General features: G+C 42.3%; 1 protein-coding gene across 1 annotated transcript in view; it reads right to left on the reverse strand.

The window, feature by feature from the left end:
- The window catches only part of LOC311508575 (thyrotropin-releasing hormone-degrading ectoenzyme-like), a gene marked incomplete at its 5' end in the record, with an annotated part of 167,396 nt that overhangs the window by 27,424 nt on the left and 119,094 nt on the right, over positions 1–20,878 (reverse strand). Inside the window, 5 exons of the mRNA XM_084573398.1 lie at positions 8,040–8,095; positions 8,196–8,329; positions 11,877–11,965; positions 20,052–20,230; positions 20,432–20,497. Coding sequence (XP_084429524.1) covers positions 8,040–8,095; positions 8,196–8,329; positions 11,877–11,965; positions 20,052–20,230; positions 20,432–20,497 — 524 coding nt within the window. The remainder of the gene's footprint in view (positions 1–8,039; positions 8,096–8,195; positions 8,330–11,876; positions 11,966–20,051; positions 20,231–20,431; positions 20,498–20,878) is intronic.

Here is a 20,878-nt window from a genome sequence, read left to right on the forward strand (position 1 = left end):
AGATGGTTTGGCGGCAGCGCTATTGGTGGTATTTTCTTTTCAAATAGCAGAAGGTCTAGACATATTTTTAGGTTCTGCTTGTTTCACTATAATATACAAGACGGTTACTTAGGCAACCGGAGCCTGGGACGTCCACTAGAGACCAATAAGAGATGGACGACGAGGATTTACTCAAAAATGACGACAGAATCAACATCGGTCTCATCAGAAATATGCATCTGAACGATAACGGGTATGGATTAGAAGTCAGAGAAGCAGGTCAACGGTTCAAATCCCCCCAGTGACCATGGCCACCTTGGTGGTACCACTAAAACCACCCAAACTGGCAGACCTACCAGGCTCCAAGCATATTCACTACAACTCTGAGTAGAAATAGATGATTTGAATTCAGAGAGTGTACCTAAATACATGAGCAATAAAAGCTAATTCATTGATTAAAGGAAGATTATAAACACACAATGTCCACTTTAATCTAAATTAAAATAAAAGAAAGAAAAACAGCAGAACTGAAGTGAAGCGAGGAAGACCTAAATGATTCTGTTTTTTGACCTAGTTGGGATTCCATACAACATAATCTTTTCGTTTCACTTTTCACAGAATCCTGAAGCCAACGCAAAAGCTAGATCCTGATGTAGAGTTAATCTTTAACCCTCTGGTGTGTGAATGAACCGCACTGAGAGGAACCTGTTGGCCTCCAGATGCCACCGGAGCTATTTAGAAGCCGGGGTTACATCCACGGCCTCATGCATATTAACCAGCTTCCTTCTGTGCATTCATTAACATTCATAATGTTTTCTTTCTTTTTGTTTTGGTTTGTGCGGGATGCTCTCACCTGCTTCCTGCGCCGACCTTCAGCCCCGCCCATCGCTCATGAATATTAATAAGGTGAGGGCAGTTGAGGACGGAAAGTGAACTCGGAGAGCTGATTTTATTATATTTAGTTTAGTTTATTCTGATTATCAGTGTTCAGCAACTGATCAGAACATTTTGCAAATAAATTCACAGCTAAGGCCGAACGCTGATCTTTATTGATGAGCTGTCAGTCAAAGTGAACGGCTCACAGAGGAGGCGGAGGAGGTGGTGGTGAAGGGTTATTTTGTATTTTACTGAAATGTTTTTTTTTTATTATTATTTTTTAATTCTCAGAGACAGACAGGTTGACGGAGACAGACCTCCACTGGAAGTTAATCTGTCTGAGATAAGACTCTCTAAGTCTTTGAGCAGCCGAGGAAACTCTAAACTCCAGACCCTCACATTTCCATAATCTGCCTCGTATCCAACCCGACCAACCTCCGCACACTCATCTCCTCTCCCATCATGCATCTGGCTTTACGGGACATTACCATAATCCATCCAGCCTGCAGAAACTTTCCTGTTTACACGACTCCAAAACTCTACGTGGAGGCAGAGAGAGAGAGAGAGAGAGAAAGAGAGAGAGCGAGGGCTGGTGGTCGCCACGGCAACAGCGGCCAATCCTCCCTTTTCTTCCTCCATCTTTCAAGACATTATCCATCAGGTATCAAATCCATATCAGATTTTAGATGTACAGTGCATGCATCACGCTTCACTTACAGGGTAAATGTATTCTTTAAAGAACCACAGTAACTGGTTTTATAGACAGTATAGAATAACTTTTCAGATATGTTGGACTTAAAGTGTCAGCCAAACAGACGTAGGGATGTCCCGATCAGTCCCTGCAGGGTAAAAACTTTTTCTTCTTCTTCTTTTTCTATTTTATTGGCGGTTGGCTAGTGTCAAAGCTGCCAAAAATAAAAATTCCGGGGCAACATCTGGCCTGACACAACAACAACAACAGTAAACCTCCACAACATCCACATAATATCAGTCACTAATGCCAAAGTCTTTCTCACGATGCTCTGTGCTATTCAGTCAGAGGTCTCAGCAAATGTGCTTTAGTGTGAGCGGTCTGATTTTATTGATATGACCTTTCTCCCAGCTCCAACCTCAACACAGACCTTTCACTTTCGCCTCCTCATTGGTCTCTGAGGATTCTTGAAATAGCCTATAACTCATCAGTATGTTCTCTCTTCTGTCCAACATGTTCACTTTATGTCTGTAAAGATTACAGCCACCTCTGGGAGACAGTCTTTCTACAGGTGTTATTTAAAGTTGCTTCCCTTTTTTTCCTTAGCAGAGCTGGGTTATAACACTTAAAAAACATGCAGAATTAAGTTTGGAGTCCCGCTAGGTTGTATCCCGGGACATCTGTTGTTTTTTTGCTGGTTGTTCTGGTGATATCACCGTATGCAGACGAGACACACATGTACATCTGTTAGAGTTCTTGTGGTTGGCCTCAGAGATCAGAGATTATGGTTTAATCAGTTTTGTTTATTTAAGTTTATTATTAGTAGTAATATTGTAAAAGGATACCCGACATAAACAAATTCCTTTGACAAAATTTTACATATTTTTGTCAATATTTTCCTCGTAGCAAAGACTTTAGGACCAGAGTGAGTCTAGACCTAAATTTTACTCATCTCAATTTGGTAAATTGGACTGAATGGGCATGGTTTGAGTTTAATTGTTTCACTGTTTAAGTCTGGAGTCCCACAAGGTGGAATCCTGGGACATTTGTTATTCTGTATGCAGACAATACTCACTTGTACATTTGTCAGAGTTCTCGAGGTTGGCCTAAGAGATCAGAGATGAGTTTATACCTTGAAGCCCTTTGGTTTTATTATTATTTTATTATTTTATTTGGTTGTATTAGTGGTAATACTGTAACCCCCTGAAAACAGGAATATCTTTGACAAGATTTAACATATATTTGTCAATTTTACTCGCTAGCTCTAAATTGGTTGATTGGATGGTATGTATTTCTGTCAGTCTAAGGCTTGTTTGTCAGTAAGCTAACTTAATATAAGCTCAGTTAGCGAGTTCAAACCTTAATGAAGAACTCCAGGGAATGAAACCTTGTGATTTCATTGATATGATCTCTCTTTTAGATCCAACCTCAAGACAAACCTTTCACTTTCATTCCCTCACATGCTAGCACGGCTTTACACTTCAAGCAGTGAAGTCAAGATATTATAGATTTTTAATTTTCCCTCTCAGCGACCATCTCCATGTGTGTGCCTCTCTCCCGGCGTTGTTGCCTTAACAAGCTCATTAACTCGTTAACATCGTTAAGGGCCAGTTAATTGTTTGGCCATTAGCCATTAGCAGGGCTCAGTGGAGAGCTAACGAGGGACATCTGCGGTCACACACACACAAATAGAGAGGCGACATCCATCACTGTTTAAGCACACACTAACCGAGACACAGCTATTTATTACTGCTAAACTGGCTCCGCACACTCACACAAATACATTCAGTCCTGCTGTTCCCAATCAGCATTTAGCGCTGGGCCGACTGCTCAGGCTCCAGTCAATCGACCTGAGAGCAGGAGAAGAATCAGCACGACTGAAATTAATTCAGGGAATAAATATCCTCCAACATGTAATCCATTCAATGAGCAGCATTCAGAAAAATGCTGAGATAACGTCTTTGTAAATAAGAGGCATTTTCTGTCAGTGAAAGGAGCCACGTTAGCAGTTTCTTACCCGCCTGCAGCCTCAAACAAAGATGAAATTGATCTTTTACTCCGACTCTTATTTTGGCATTACTTCTACCATTAATATTAACGCTGTAGTCAATAACATCACCCTGAAACATCGGATGATGGAACCATTTTGGAATCAAACCCGTAGAGCCAGCCCATGAGGTGAAAGCTCAGTAGTTAGAGCAGATTGGCCACAAACCAGACGTGGCTCGATGCCGACGTGTCCTTGAATAAAAACGCTGATGTGTAGATGTGCCATTGTGACTGTAAAGAACTCGAGTACCAATAGGTAGAAAAGCGATGCATAAATGCAAATCTATTCACCATATACATGTACATGTGGTCGGGAATATGAGCCTCAGAATCAAGTCCCTGCTTTTTACACATTACTTCATCAAACTCCGACCTTCAACTCAGATTGGGATGGTTTGAACCGGCCTAGATGAGAGTCAGCACCTCCAAGTTTGAGGCCGTGGTGCTTATCCCCGGAAAATGGTGAGTTGTTCCCTTTGGGTTAGAAGTGAGTCATGCCCTAAGCAAAGGAGTTCAAGTATCTATGGGTGTTGCTTACGTACGATGGTACAATGGAGGTGGTTTGGTTTGGTTTGGTGCGGTGGCTGCAGTCATAGCATCAAGGTGAAGCTTTCAATTTACCGGTGATGAACCTTGTGTGGTGACCCAAAGAATGGCATCACGGATTCAAGCCGGTGAAAGGAGGTTCAGCCTTAAGGACTGGGTTTATTGGGTACAACGAGCTAGAAGGATACTCTGGGGTACAACCAGAATTCACTAGAGGGATTATACACCTCGTCTGTCCCGGGAACTACTAAGGATCCACCAGGAAGAGCTGGAATAGACTGATGCAGGTGATTGACAAACACAGAGTTCCCTCACCGCTGACCTGAAAGGAAACACCGTCCACCAGATCCACCGTGATCATGAACTCAGGTGAAGCGGCAGCAACGGCAACGGTATTTTCTTTTCAAATAGCTCCGTCCATACACTAGCAATATTTTATGTTCTGCTTGTTCCACTTGGAAAAATACAAGAGGGTTACCTAGGCAACAAGGAACGAAAGGCTAGGGCTAAGAGCACGTACTTTAACTCTGAATATAGAAAATGTCAAAGACTATTGGAGGATACAGACTGCCCTACAAGATATTTTAAATAAAGAAATATCCCTTAAAAGTAAGATCATGTATCTCTGATATTTTCCTAAGAAAGTGGTCAAAGACAGATGAATATTTAATAAATGTACTGCTGATGGCTGGTGAAAAAGCCTTTAACCAGGAAGTGGTTGTCACAAGAGACTCTGAATACATGGACGGACATTTACACAATGGAGGAGATAAAAGAATCAGTCGACTGGAAACTGGAGCAATTTCTGTCAATTTGGGAAAGATGGGTTAAATATGTAACACCCCATAGACCGGATGTTATTTTCACACAGAGCCGACGTCTTAACTGCAGAAATACAGCAGAGGAGACTCTGTCAAACTATAAAATATTATACACACACACATATATGAACAAAATGGGTCGCCAAGAGTCAAGATGTGTGTTTTACGTAGCACCATAGCACATTTTAGGGTACAACTTTTCCCGACGGTAAGCGTGTCAAAGTGTTTCCCGTCCTCAAAGAAAAAAGTTTCTGTCTCAAAATATAAATGGCGGAAAACGGGTCATCTCATCTCCGATATTCAGGACAATAAACGGGACCAAAAAAAAAAAAAGTCTATGAATCAGAATAAAACCCCAAAGACGACAACAGCGACCTCCCTGAAAGAGGAAAATAAAATAAAAAACCATCCTCTCCTCTGATGCAGTGTGGTGACGTTACCATAGCGACAGATGCAGGCTGAAGAGTGTCTTCTGCTGTCGGCGTGAATATTAATGGGTGTGCAGTTTCTGTTTCTGTGCAGATGGAAAGAGTCGATCTCTTAACTCATCGACATATATATAAATAAATATAAAGTAGTAGTAGAGGAGGAGGAGGAGGAGGAGGATGGCAGCGCAGTCGTCTCTAGCCGTTGCTCATTCAACGTGACAGCAGACAGATGGCTGGGAGAGAGACACAAACACTGGGAAAGTGAAAGCGAGGGGGGTGGTGGCGGGGGGGTAGATTGAGTTATAGGGTCGGTGTCAGAGTAGATTTTGGTTACAGTGCTCAGAAGGCTTCAGGCTGAGGAACGACTCACTCTGGCTTCCTCCTCCTCTTCTTCCTCTTCCTCTGCTGCTGCTGCTGCTGCTCGACTGATCGTTCATTCATCACAGAGTTCCCGTCTGGCTCCACTCTTGTGTTTTTTTGACTTTCTGATCACGCTGTTCTCAGGCAGGTAGTCTGCTCTGAATGCTCAACTCACACTGCTCTGCTGACTATACCTGACCGGTTCAGTGGGATACTGTGAGACCAGGAGGACAACTAATAGACTGAAGAGTGTAGAGGAAGAAAAGTATTTATATTCATGTCTGTGAAGGTTTTCTTCAAGACGCTTCAAGACTGGTGGGGAGTTGGGTTGTATTTTAGAAGGAATAAAGTGATAAGAACATTGACTTGAGTCCTACTACAAGGCTGATTAAATGAGCGAATCATGGAGTAGTACAAAATATACCCCGAGGAACGATTTTAAAGTCTGAGGAGGAAAATTAAAAATGAATGAACTGGTTCTCCGTCATCCAGGTCATCGTACCTCCACAAGAACAAGCTGAAATAAGGTCAGCTGGACTTGTAGAGTCTTCATGTTCTAAAAGACTGGTGTGGGGCGTTGGGGTTTAGGACCAACATCCAAAAAAAGTGTTTAAAAAAAGTAACTGGACTTGTAGAGTTTTTTGAGAAGATGTTTCACCACTCATCCGAGTAGCTTCTTCAGTTCTGAACTGATGAGTGGTGAAACATCTTCTCCTGACCTGGATGACTGAGAACCTTCACAGACAGTTTAGGAACAACTGTGGGGTTTCTCTATCAGAAACCAGATCCTCACTTGTGACTGGAGGAAACTGTTTAGATCCTATCTGCAATGAATGAATTGATGTCCAGAGACTCCACTCTCAAGGTGTGAACAGGTGTGAAACTTCTTGGAGACAGATAGATGTTCCTATTTAAACCCCAACCCCCCACCAGTCTATTAGAACTGAAGACTTTGATGAAACGTCTTCATGAAACTCTCCATGTCCAGACAAACACGACTACTCTTTGTGTTTCAGTTCATAGAAACATCTGAATCCCCGGATGGGTTTTAATTTTTCACCAAAGTTCCTCCTCAGACTTGAACGTTGAGTCCAGTCGTCTTTGGTTCAGCTTTGTTCTTTAAGATATTTATATTCGCAGTACAGATTTGAGGTATTTTGAGTCCATTTAATTCTACCTCTTTGTTACTTTTAGAGGCAAACAGCGTCTTTTCCTAGCAGCCAGGCCTCGTTGTCATATTTCACTTTATATTTTGCACCATTTTCTACAAACTGTTAGTTCTGTCATCTACCAGGATGCTTTTATTTAAATAATCATTAAAGACTCAAAGAGGTAAAACTATCAGATACGTCTCTGTGCTTGTTCTCACTCATCCAGGTCATGGTGCATCCAAAAAAACTAAGTTAAAACAAGCAACTCAGGGTTCAGTGTCTTGCTCAAAGACAAGGCATCAAACCACTAACCTTCTGTTTCATGGGCAACAAGCTAATCCACCCAGAAGGCACCATGTGTAAGAAGGCAGTTCATGTTTGTAAGTTTAAGACTACAGGCACTATTTAACCAGAACTAGGATTCACTGCAAACATATCTCTTCATCGTTTTGTCGCAGGCAGGTGAACGGGTAAATGTGAATAAATGTGTCAAGAAATGAGCGATCCTTCCCGAGTAAATGGATGAATATGAATGTATGAAACTACAACCTGAGCAGGAAACTAAACGTATTCAAACACTGGTCAAGTTTGGACTTTTTAAAAAACGTTTTGCTCCTGAAAGTCACAGTGAAACCTCAAATCTGACCATTCAGACTCAGAGCAAGAGTTTAACATGGTGTTAGTCAAACTGGAAAACTGTTGCAGCCTGGTGTTAAATATGTTCATCTCTATAGGAGCTGAGGATCATAAACCAAAGGAGAACATGCAAAACACCCCACACAGGAAGACTCAGGGAAAAAAAACCTGCTGAAAAGCGGCGCTGCTAATCTCTGAGAGGCCGAGCTGCACTTATCGCTGCCGTTATAGAATACGCTGCCGTTGAAGCTTTATCCCAAAGCCCTGAGTGAATGTAAATGCATGTATGAAGAGCTGAAGGTCTTAACTGAACTCAAATATATATAAAAACCTCCCGAGGCTACGTACAGCTGACTCAGTCAAACTAGAAGACCTGTCTAACACTGGTTTAATACAAGCAGATGGTAACAGTATATTCTTATATCCGTGTACAACAGGATGAGGAATGTAGATGAAGCTAAGGATCAATGAACTAAAGCTATGAAGTTAAGCAGAGACTCACCTGGCCAGGTTGAAGGCATCGTCAATGAGTCCTGCCCTGTTTCCAACTGAGATGATCTGAAATAAGAAAATGAAAAATATTTAGTTAAAAGCAGAAAGAAAGAAAATATCTGAAACTAATTTGAAACAGCTGAGACAAACAGACGAACGGGTTTACTTGAGGGTTGGTGTGGAGCTGCTGGATCAGCAGCTTCCAGTTCTGGAGGTCGTAGTTCACACGGAAGTAGCCGGTCTGATTGATGTTGCCTAGTAACCAGGTGTTGTCATCCATCTGACCAATCCTGTGGGTTTCTGGGACAAAACAAATACAACTCCATCAGTCGCTTATTAAGTCCCTGTGTCTCCACCTGGTCTTAATATAAATGTGTCTCCACATGCGTCCCCAGCCAGCACTTGAGATCTGATCTCAGTTTGTGTGTCTGTAAATCAGCAGCGCCATCATGTAGTCAGTAGAATATTGTACCAGCTGCTGTCTCTAATGGATCTCTACCTACCATTTATTTATGGTGTTAGTTATTTTAGAGAAGGAAGGGATGAGGGATGGAATGAGGGAAGGAAAGAGCTTCTCTCTTTCCTTCCCTCATGGTGGATGGTACATTTCCTGAGTTGATTCTAGTTCAGATTAGTTTCTAGTTTAGTTTGGTTCTCAGCTCCAAGGCCAGAATCTTTTAAAAGGCTCTCATTACTAATGAACAGACATCACGTATTCATGTGATCATTTCTACTAGTGGTTGAATGAATGAGTTAAACTCCTCTTCCTCAGATCAGCCCTGTTGAGTAGGTGGTCTTTAATGTGACCCAGGACTCATTGTGTGTTCACACTACCAAAGGAAGGAGGTCACATGTGTCCCAGACCACCTCCACATGTGGACTGACACCAGATCAGTGTTCACACCTGGACTCTAACCTGGACACTAGAGACCAGATCAGTGTTCACACCTGGACCTGTTTAACCTGGACTCTAGAGACCAGATCAGTGTTCACACCTGGACCTGTTTAACCTGGACTCCAGAGACCAGATCAGTGTTCACACCTGGACTCTAAGATGTTAAACGGATGTTAAACAAGGTCTGAATGGGTTCAACCAAAACGGGTCTGGAACAACTAAGTTCATCACATATGCAGATGACACCACGTTGTCCTGTCACAGTTCTTTTTTACTTCTTTAATGTGAAGTATAGTTTGTAGAAACTCGAAATGGAGATAAAAAAGTAGGACTTGATGTCAGGGAGTTCAGTTTAATTTACCCAATATGCAATATTCCCACAACGAGTTGTACAATAATAAGGACAGTGTAAAACCTGTAAATGCTGTTAATCTCATCATTATCGCCCTGAATGATATGGACTGGGGGAGAGACGATCAATTCCCAAAGACTCACATGAGTGAAAATCTTTTATTTTCTTATTCTAATTTGGGCGCAATTATGTGAAAACACCTAAACATCACCTGCTGGAGCTGCACCGCCTTTTGACGTTGTGTGAATACCAACAACATTACAGCTTCTCAAAAAAACGAAATGAAATTAGACTGTAAGCGTTCGTAGAGCAGCTCGTAGGACGCTTCACACGGGTGAGGAAAGACAGAAAATAGCTGCTGACCCAAGTCTGGCTCAATACCTCAGCCACTTCCCTCTATAAAGTCACACTTACAACCATGCTCCTTGTAAGTTGGGTGAAGTTGTGCCAGAAGCCAGAGAGGACTGCTGTCATCATTTGTGTCAATAAGAGATAAATTTACCAAGAATTGAACCTGAGAGAGTTTTATTCTGCAGAAACGTGAATTATGAAAGCTTGAAAGTTCACAATAAGTGATCAATAAAAAGGTTTATTCTTTTAAAAGTTGAGCCACAATCAAACTGCTTCATTCAAAAAGAAAAAAAGAAAAAGTAAGACACAAAGTGATAATTATATTTAAAACTAAATCAGGAGTGATGTTTAGTCTCTGTGCACAAAGCCATAATGTACCTGTGCTCATCCAATTTCACTACAAATCACATATCTGCACATAATGAGATCATTACTCTGCTTGGCTAACGTAAGAAAATAAGACGAAGGCTCGTTATCTGATGCTAACGAGATAATTATACGTGATAATTGCAGAGTAACTTTTAATGGAGATGTGTGCTTCCTTCAAAGTAGAACGCGTTCACCGTGACTGGCAACCGTGGCTGAATGTGTCCACTCAGAGAGGAAGATGCATTTATAAAGCAAAATATAATCGAGTTTGAGAAGTTTAGAAACAGTGTTTGACCGTGAAAACCAGAGTTGTGACATTCGCAAACAAACCGAAACTTTTGACTGGCTCTTTAAAACAAAGGAACTTAGTCAGTGTCCCGGTCAACCAAAAAGTTTTTACCAACCTTCCCACGGGATAAATTAAGTATCTATGTAGAATCTTTGAACGGATTCATAAGATTCGGCTCCTTCTTAGAGAGCCCCAAATCTCATCTCTAGCATGGAACCCAACGGGAGTGAACATATACTAAATAAAAGAGTTAGACGTGTCCACTTGTAAAGGAAGGAGGGTTGTGGCTGCATTTAGATGCAATTATAGAGCAAAATATGGGCGAGACTGAACAGTTTAAAGTGTTTTTTGACCGTCAAAACCAGAGTTGTGACGTTTGCGAACGAATCAACCCTTTTGAATGGCTCTTCAAAACAAAGGAGGTGAGCGAATGTCTCAGTACACATGAATGGTTGCGAATCCCGGTCAGTGTAAAAGTTTTTACCAAATTTCCCACAGGATAAATAAAGTATCTATCTAGAATTAATATTTCAGAATAATTCAAACTCAGATACCCCACCAGTAGATATCTAATTTTTTATGATTGGGATCCAGATCTTAACCTATCACTCCTCTTAGTGATTATCTACCAGATAAAATGAGTTACCCCCAAGACTGGCATCTTAAAAATAAATAAATATCAAAATGAGCCAGTCTTTTCAACGGCTCTATGAAAGGAACGGATTCATAAGATCCTGCTCCCTTCAAAGAGCTGTGAATCCCATCTCTATCATGGAACCCAGTGGGATTGGCTTCAACTGAACGTATACTAAATAAATGAGTTAGACATGTCCACTCTTAGAGGAAGGAGGGTTGTGGTTGTATTTGGATGCAATTATAGAGCAAAATATGAGCAAGTTTGTCAAAAATAGTTTTGTGACATTTGCGAACAAACCGGACCTATTGACCAGCTCTTTAAAACTACAACACGTGAGTGTCCTGGTTCGCAAGAATGTGTTCAAATCCCAGTCAACGTAAAATTTCCCACCAGATGAATAAAATATCTCTCTAGAATCAATCACATATCCCACCAATAGATTGGTAGAATATCTAAATTTGAATGATTGGGATCCAGATCTTACCCTATCACTCCTCTTGGTGATTATTTCCCAGACAGAGCAAAATATGAGTCAGTTTAGAAATCCACAGCACTCCACTGACACTCTGAGGAAGTCTGAAGAAGATTGTGACTTTCTTCACTTTTGAAATTCATCTGAACAAAAACTAAATATTTCTGGCTTGTCACACCTCCCTGCACCTGTATTGGCTTGATCACCTCAACAGCTACACCTGAGAAGATTAAATGAAGATCCTCGTTGAAGAGGACCACTTTTCAGCTGCAGACGCTTTGTTTCACCTTTAAATGAAATAAACCTTTACTTCTGTAACTCTGTCATGTGACTCCACTTCACGTTGCGGCCCTCGAACCGGGGTCTGGAGCTCCACGTACGCCTCAGCGCAATAAATGTTTAGAAATCATGAAAAAAGTTTTTGTGGAGCCGTGTAGTTAATGACCAGATCTAATCTAGAGCTACGTGCTGCAGTACCGTACCTGTCCTGTTGTTGATCCAGAGCAGACTCTCCAAGCAAACGCTGGACGTGTTCCCCACGGCGACCGTCAACGGAACCTGCCACTGCAAACTACAGACAAGGAGAGTGATATCAGGGATGGTCATTGTAGTTGGACCGGGCTTTACGGCCTCAGTTATCAGACAGAAAGAGAGAGAGAGCGATGGCCAGCGATGGTCACTCAACATCAGTCAGCTGGAAATGGAGCGAGCGACACTCACTGAGCTATAGAGAGAGAGGGAGAGAGAGAGAGAGAGAGAGAGAGAGAGAGAGAGAGAGAGAGAGAGTGTAATAGCAGCAGCCGTCAGAGAACATCAGTCAAGTGGAAGAGGCCGAGGGTTATTGTCTCTTCGGGGGAGCCAGACGGGCTAAATGTGCTGTCCAGAGGAGAAACTGTCGGCGCTTAGCTCGATGGTTTTTACATTTTCACATCACTAGGACCGAACATAAATCCTCAGTTTTACCGCTTCGCTGGTTCTCGGCAACACGTCGAGCTTTTAAGGAGCAATTAGATTATCACTGAATGGCATCGCAGTGGCTGAGGCTGTTAGTTAATTCCCGAAGAGCTGACATTTAGGAGGAGGGGGACGGTTTGAGAACTGCGGGAAGAAAACAAATCTAAACAAAAACCTACAGGAGAGCCAACGTTATCGATCTGTGACAGTCAAGAGTGTCGGATAAAAACGTTTGGTTGCTGATGTTACATCCGATACCAAGCAGCAACTTTCCAGGGATGAAAAATGAGTCCAACAAGGAAGTACCAAGAACTACAGTTCCTTTAATGTCCAAAAGCAACTCAATCACCACAGACCTCCAAAAAATAAATATGTTTGCAGTCTGGAACAAAAAACTGTTTTGATCTGTGTAGCTAGTAACATTGTGTTTTGGAGGCTAACTTAATGCTAATGTTAAAGCTAGTTAGTTCATATGTTGCTAGCAGTCAGAGATAATCAAGATGGCGGCGGTTGGGATATGTGAGCTAAACAAGCGGGACAGGAAACCGATGTCATGCTGCAACCTCCAGAGATTAAACATGAAGCTAACATGGAATTGCTAAAAGCTACAGTTCCTCTAATGTCCACTAGAGGCTCCAAAAGCAAGTCAGTTTCCATAGACTGTTTTGATCTCTATAGCTAGCTAACTTAATGCTAATGTTAAAACTAGCTAGCTAAAAGCGCAACCAAAAATGCCGAAATAGTGGTTAATCCGTAGCTAGCATTAAGCTAATTACTTTTTATCGGGACACTGATCATTGCAAAACGCGCGAACACAACAGTTTAATCATGCGTTCACGCTAACAGTGAGAGAGCAGCAAGCTACAACAATGAACACAATGAAATTAACTTTGTGTTTTGAAATCTAACTTAATGCTAATGTTAAAGCTAGCTAGCTAGCTAAAAGCACAACCAAGAACTGGGGAATATTAGCTGATATGTGGCTAGCATTAGCTAATCATTATAGCAAGTGAGCGTGAGTCTAGTCAACATGACAGAGGTTGGGATAACATGTCTCCACAAAGCTGAAACCTCCAGGGAAGAAACATGAAGCTAACATGAAGCTAAAGTGAAAGTGATAAAAAAAAAAAATTGCAATCCGTCTAATGTCCACTAGAGGCTCCAACAGCGACTCAGTCCCCATAGATCTCAAAAATGTTTACAGCCTGGAACTAAAAACTGTTTTGATCTCTGCAGCTAGCTAACTTTGTGTTTTGGAGGCTAAATTAAATCTAACGTTAAATCTAGCTAGCTAGTATGTAACTAGCATCACGTGCAGGGGCGGATGGTGTATAGGGGCGATTTGGGCGACGCCCTACCAGCTGGGAGAAAGAGGATTTTTTTTTTTTACAAATTCTATCACAGCAAAAGTAGTTTTCAGTGTTCTAGACATATTATCTGTCATCAGAATCGTCAGGTTCAAGTCGCGTTTCAAATGGTCCCGCCTCTCTGGGCGAATTCCTCAACGTGGAAAATCGCCCCAGCTTCTCCCATTGACTCTCATGTTAAAACTTTTTTTTTCGGAAAATGAGCCTTCAATGCATTTTCAATGAGGATTTGGGGCTCGCCCTAACGCGCTTGAGTCATACGTAACTGAGCAAAGAGATGGCTGCTTGATTGGACAATTCATCAATCAATCACGTCCATCAGGAAGCATTCGCGCAATTTTCGTCGGTCGGCTGAATTGACTGTATATACTAGGTCGGCTGTGGAGAAGAAAAGGATGAAGGAGTTGGGACCCGACTGTCCGGACTTAAACATTTCGCAGCAGGCTACTGATCGTGGGAGGACATACACAAGGAGCTTCACCTCAAATGTGTATGCTAAACGGCTTTTTTTGTTTCACCTGCGTGCTGTTTCAAAGTCCCGGGACAGAGATGTTATGGACTACAACGGGGATGAAGGACTTAAAACTAGGGCCGGGACTTTAACTTGTTAATTAAGATTAATTAATTACACAAAAATAACGGGTTAATCATTTTTTACGCATTTTAATCACACTTATTTTTGCACCGCGGAACGTTTCTCACTGGATGAGTTCGGCGGACCGATTATACTGGAGCACCAACTAGCGTCATTACTTCAGACTACAAACCACAATGAACATGAACGAAGAAGCTGATGAAACCGCTTTGGTTGGCCCCTTGGATGGGAAATTTCAGTCATTATTCAGTGGTATACTAAAAATCCATATGAAAAAATAACTGTTCTCAGGTCAAATATTTATATGCGATTAAAATGTTTGATATATTAGCATTTTTAAACTTGCTGGATTTTACAAGGCAAATAAATTAAGTTAAAACTTAGTTCCATGGCCCCATTTGTCTTTGTAAGGAGATGTTCTTTATTATTTTGTCAGAATGCACCAGAATGCTTAGTTTGTACGTGAAAATCACAAAAATCTACTGGGGGAGGATGCCCCCAGAGCCCCCTACAGGGGTTTGATTTACAAACTTTGCGCCCCCCCTAATACAAAATTCACCAGCCGCCACTGATCACGTGTAATTTTTTATCAAGACGATGACCACTGTTTAACGAATGAGTGCAACGGTTTGTGTCATCTCCACCAAGCTGGAACCTCCAGGGATGAAACATGAAGCTATCATGAAGCTAATGTGAAAATGCTTAAAAAAAAAAAAAGCTGCAGTTCCTCTGTCGTCCACTAGAGGCCGACTCCAAAAGCGAGTCAGTCTCCACAGACCCCCCCCCCCCCCCCCCCCGTGGCTCGTGGGTTTATCCTTGACCTTTCCATTTAGATTTATCTGCTCTGAACGGCTTTAAAGGACGAGAGCAAACTCAAACACATCGATATTAATAAACACATCCTGTCATCCGGCCGGCCGCCCGCGTGTGAGATTGACTTCCACTCCTGACAATCACACTGATATAAGTATCAGATTAAATATTTGGTTGCCAGGCAGTGGTATTGATCAGCAGCGGTCGCCCGCGGCAACAAAAGGCCGTTATGGGAGCGGTTAATGGGTTCTTTTTTCCTCTGGTTGATTGTGACACAATGACCCCGACTACAAACACTCTATGAACTGATTGATGTGTGACGCCGGTCGATAATTAAAATATGAATGAGTTTGATCAGAATGAGACGATTCACTGTCTGTGTTCACACTGACACGTCTCCAACCTGGTTACTGTTACCATGGAGACCAGATCAAACGATGTGACCAGATGCATGAGTTCACATCAGAACGTCAGCCGCTGTAGAAGTTTACAGATGGAGAGGAGCATCACAAGGAGAAGGAGGTGGAGGAGGAGGAGGAGGAGGAGGAGGAGGAGGAGAAGGAGGTGGAGGAGGACAAGAAGAAAGACGAGGAGGAGGAGAAGAAGAACAAGAAAGTAGGAGAAGAAGTAGGAGGAGGGAATGAAGGAGGAAGAAGAGGAGAAGAATAAGAAGAAAGAGGAGGACAAGAGGAAGAAGATAGGAGGAGGAGGAGGAAGAGTAGGAGGAGGAGGAGGATGAAGCAGAAGGATGTGGAGGAGGAGAAAAAGGAGAAAAGGAAGGAGGAGGAGACAAAGAAGGAGAAAGGGGAGGAGGAGGAGAAGAAGAAAAGAAGAAGAGGAAATAAGAAAGAGGAGAAGAATACAAAGGAGGAGGAAGAAGAGAAGAATAAGAAGAAAGTAGGAGGAAGAAGAGTAGAAGGAGGAGGATGAAAAAGAAGAGGAGGATGAGGAGGAGAAGTAGTATGTCCTCCTCCATGTTCTACCTCCATGTTTCTGTCCCTCCTTGAAACTCCTCACCTGATGATTAGTAAAGGTTACCATGGTTACCACCACCACCTCCTCCTCCTCTGCTCCTCATCATTAGCTGATCTTCTCTGGAGACGTTAGAGGAGCTGTCGCTGCTCCTCGGTGGAGGAACTCCTCCATCAGCGTCTCCACCAGATTTAAAAGACAAACTCTCAGCAGCTCCTGTCCTCAGACATTTTATTTAACGCAGTCAATAATAATCATAAATATCTAAAGAGTCTGTTTTTAAGTTTGTTTCTATGTCTTGTTGTAATTGAATCATTTTAATCTACCGCTGTGATTGGCTATAAATAAACGTCCTCATGAATAATTAATGAGCGTCCTGTTCATTGAATCAATCAGGTCTCAGCTCGGCCGTCAGCTGACCGTCTCTCCTCTCTGATTTATTCTCAGCGTCGTTGACTCGACCTCTCTGGTTCCTCCTCCTCCTCCTCCTCCTCCTCCTCCTCCTCCTCCTCCTCCTCCTCTCTCCCTCCGAGCTGTGAGTTAAGTTCATTCAACGAAAAACAAAAAAGTTCTTCTACGACTCGACTGACTCGATGTGATGAGAGGTGAACCGTTACCATGGAGACCGAATCAAACGATGTGATCAGATAATCAATCACTAAACATCAATCACTGTAGAAGAAGGAGGAGGAGGAGGAGGAGGAGGAGGAGGAGGAGGAGGAGGAGGAGGAGGACATAGAAGTAGGAGTACCAGACTGAAGGAGGAGAAAATAAGATGGAGAAGAATAAACTGAAAAAGAAGGGGGAGAAGATGCAGAAGAAGGAGGAGGACATGAAGGATGAAGCGGAGAAGAGAAACGTAGAGGAGGAGGAGAACAAGATGGAGAAGAAGAAGCAGAAAAAGGAGGAGGAGAAGAAGACGGAAGATGGAGTGGACAAGGCAGGAGAAGCAGGAGGACAAGAAGGAAGAAGAGGAGAAGAAAAGGGAGATGAGGAAGAGGAGGAGAAAAAGGAAAAGAAGCAGTAGAAGGAAGAGGATAAGGAGGAGACAAAGAAGGAGGTGGAGGCACAGGAGGAGGACAAGATGAAGAAGAAGAAAGGAGAAGAAGGAGAATGAGCGTCACATCTACTGGAAATAGAATAGAAGAAGAATAAGAAGAAGGAGGAGGAGGAGGACATGAAGGAAGAAGAGGAGAAGAAAAGAGGAGATGAGGAGGAGGAAGAGAAGAAGATGGAGAAAACGCTTGAGGAGGAGGAGAAGCAGAAGTGGTAGAAGAAGGAGGATGAGGAAGAAGGAAACGGATAAGGAGGAAAGGAGGAGAAGGAGAAAAAGGAAAAGAAGCAGTAGGAGGAGGAGGAGGAGGAGGCACAGGAGGAGCTAAAACATGGACCTAAGAGGAGCAGGAAATGGGAGGGGGAGGAGGAGGAGGAGAAGAAAAAGGAGACAACGAAGAAGAAGAGAGAGGAGTGAGTTTAAGTCAACATTGTGTAACACTGTGTAACATTGTGTAACGCTGCGGTGCCTCTGAACGCAGCTCCTCAGGATCAAACCTCAGCCTGAGATTCATCTGCTGCTAAAACACAACAAGGAACGCCCCGGGACCGCCGAGCGTCTGTGAACGCACCCCCACGAGACTTCCACTAAAAGAGTTGAGGAGAAAACACCAGCATGGAGGAGGAGGAGGAGGAGGAGGTGAGCGTTAAAGACTGTAAATGTCAGCGACAGTTCAAAGAAATAAAAGAAGGGAGGAAAAGAAGAGGAGAACAACAGGTAAAATAAGGGAAAGGAGCTGATGAAGTATTGATGCAGGAGAAAGTGGGTCGATAAAACAGCGAAGGGAATAAACTCCAGAGGTTGTGAAGCGTGTGAATAAAACATAGCGGGAATCAAATATGAATGAAATATAAAAGATGTAAAGAAAGAGAAGAAAGAAAAAGCGTGAAAAAAGTGCTTCTTCAGGAGAAAACGCGCCGCGATCAGAGAGAGACAAACTGAGTGTGAAAGAGAAGAAAGACAAGATGGAGGGACGTCCAAAAGGTTCGTCCAAAGACAAAAGGTCACAAAGACTTTAGAGATCGGTTTTAACCAGACGGCAGCACATCTAAAAACTGCAGTTCCTCTAACGTCCACTGGAGGCTCTGGTCCCCTTAGACGTCCTTGTTAAAAACTAAATAAATAAGTTTATTTATTTCTGTTGTAATACCACAATTGACCACTATGAAGAACTGGCAGCAAGCATGAGCGGCAGCGTCGTGTCCATCCTGTAAAAAGATAAATAAAGCAAAAGCAGGAAGTGACAAACGCTGAAGTCCCTCTAACGTCCACTAGAGGCTCCAATAGTGACGTCTGCTAATTCATGACAACTGTACGTGGAGAATTTTTATAGAAGTCACAAGTTACAAGTTTTATTCTTTTTTTAGAAATGTTTTGTAGTTGTAATACCACAAGTGACCACTGGGGAAAACTGGCTGCAAGCGGCAACTTCCAGGGATGAAAAATTAAGCTAACACAGGAAGTGACAACAACTGGAGTTCCTCTAATGTCCACTAGAGGCTAGAATGAGTCAATCTCCATAGAGAGCCGAAGTCCCGCCCCTCTACTTCCGGGTTATGGGACCTATCTTTCGAAAAAATATGAACGGCAGTCTATGGAGAGATAATAATTATTTTCTGGTTCCGATAGAATTGTGGCATGAATTTCACATATGATGTGTGTGAATTTAAAAGATAATTTTTCACATCAAGAGATAAATTATTGGACGTGAATAAGCTGAACAACATTAGGTTTTGTATGAGATCGCTTAGTGAACTACATCTCTCGTCTGAGAACTATGGCTGTCTCCTTGTTGAGCTTTACCGTCTTCTTCCAGGACGAAGGCAGAAGCATCAAACGAGGTGAAATTCATTATAAATCGGGTCATGTCGAGAGCTGTAGTTACACGAAGGGAGTTTTGGTCGGTTCTGTACGCGCCAGCATGCGGGACTTGTAGTCCGTTTAATTACGTATTTTCCATAGTGTTTTACTGAACTATCTTGCGACAAACTGTGACATTCTTGACATGTAAAATCATTTTTTATTCTGAAAAACAACATATGTATAATCCAAGGCACAAGTCGATCGGGACCAGAAAATAATTTATCTTTCGCCATAGACTGCCGTTCATATTTTTTCGAAAGATAGGTCCCATAACCCGGAAGTAGAGGGGGCGGGACTTCGGCTCTCTATTGATGTCCAGCAGAAATAAACATGTTTACAGCCTGGTACTAAAAACTATTTATATTACTGCACGTGGATAATACTTATAAAACTCATGGTTTATTTTATACATTTATCGCTTTTTATTGATCACTGATTTCAAAATGACAAGTTTTATTATGTATATAAATGTGGCCTGTAGTCATTGTGGAAATGTTTTTTTTTTTTTTTTTTTTGTTATAGTTGTAATACCAGAGTTGACCACTGGGAAAATTGCAGGGATAAAAAATCGAGCTAACACAGGAAGTGATAAAAACTGCAGTTCCTCCAATGTCCACTAGAGGCTCAAACAATGAGTCAATCACCATAGACCTCCATGTTAAAAACTTTACAACAAAAATAAACATGTTTACAGGATGGTACAAACAAAAAACAGAAAACTGTTAATATGATAGCTAGCTAATGAACCTTGTATTTTAAAGGCTAACTTAATACTAATGTTTTAGCAAGCTAGTTAAATGCACACCCAAGAAGTGGGTAGTTAATTTGTTTTACAGCCTGTTAAAACTCTACTCTCTACGTGGTCTCTAGAGAATTGTACGAAATGTTTTACTGCTTTTTTTTTTGGCAATGTAGGCCAGTTTTTTGACAATAAGACTCAACAGGACTCAGTCGTGTTAGTTTGCAGATTAAAACAACTGATCTAGGAGTTTTGTGAAAGGTAGAGAATCTTAGGAGAGACACTGCTTGAACATCTCACCTGTTGTTTTTTCTGACTTCCTGTCCGTACAGGAAGTGCTCCTGGCTGACGGTGATGTAATGAGTGGGGAGCTGCTCCGATTGGTTCTTGCTGATGGTGACGACAGGGTAGCCCATTTGAAGAGTCCACCTGTCCATCATCTCCCCGATGTCGATGTCCCGCCCCTCTGAACGCATGGCCTTCAAAAAAAATAAAAATAATCAATGACTGTTCGGTAACCCTCCTCGTCAACTCATCGATCACCTGCTGAGAAGAACCAGAACCAGACCTGAACAGTCTGGTTAAATAATCTGGTTGATCTATTCCTCTAGAGTCTGATGTGTAACAGTCACAGGTTCAAATCCCTGCTCCAGAGCAAGGCACTGACTCAGAGGTCTTACCTGAGACAGCTTCCTCCACAGGTCGTCTCTGGCTGCGTTGCCGTACATGTGGCTCAGCAGATAATCCTGAAAAACGGTAAACAGAAGCAAAGACACAACAATCAGCGTCTCCTCCAGGTTCTTCGTTAGCATAGCGCAGTAGTAAACAAGTCTGTGTTCCAGTTTCAGCCGACATCAAGAAGATCACAATTAAAGGCTTCTGCTACGACGCCATCAGCTCGGTCCATTTTTGGACGGCTAGCAGCCCGACTGGAGTCATGTGACCAGTGTCATAATACTGCCTGTCCCAGTGACCTGGGTATCATCAGGTTTAGTTGCATGTAACGGGATACGAGGGATGATATTTAGTCATTTAATTCTTCCCACCCAGGAGGTCATAGCATGTGACAAGGTTCATAGAAGCTAACAGAGCATCAGATGGATGAAGCAAATAGACGTAAAGCTAGC

Source organism: Chelon labrosus (assembly GCF_963514085.1).
Source record: "Chelon labrosus genome assembly, chromosome: 23".
NCBI lineage: Eukaryota > Metazoa > Chordata > Actinopteri > Mugiliformes > Mugilidae > Chelon > Chelon labrosus.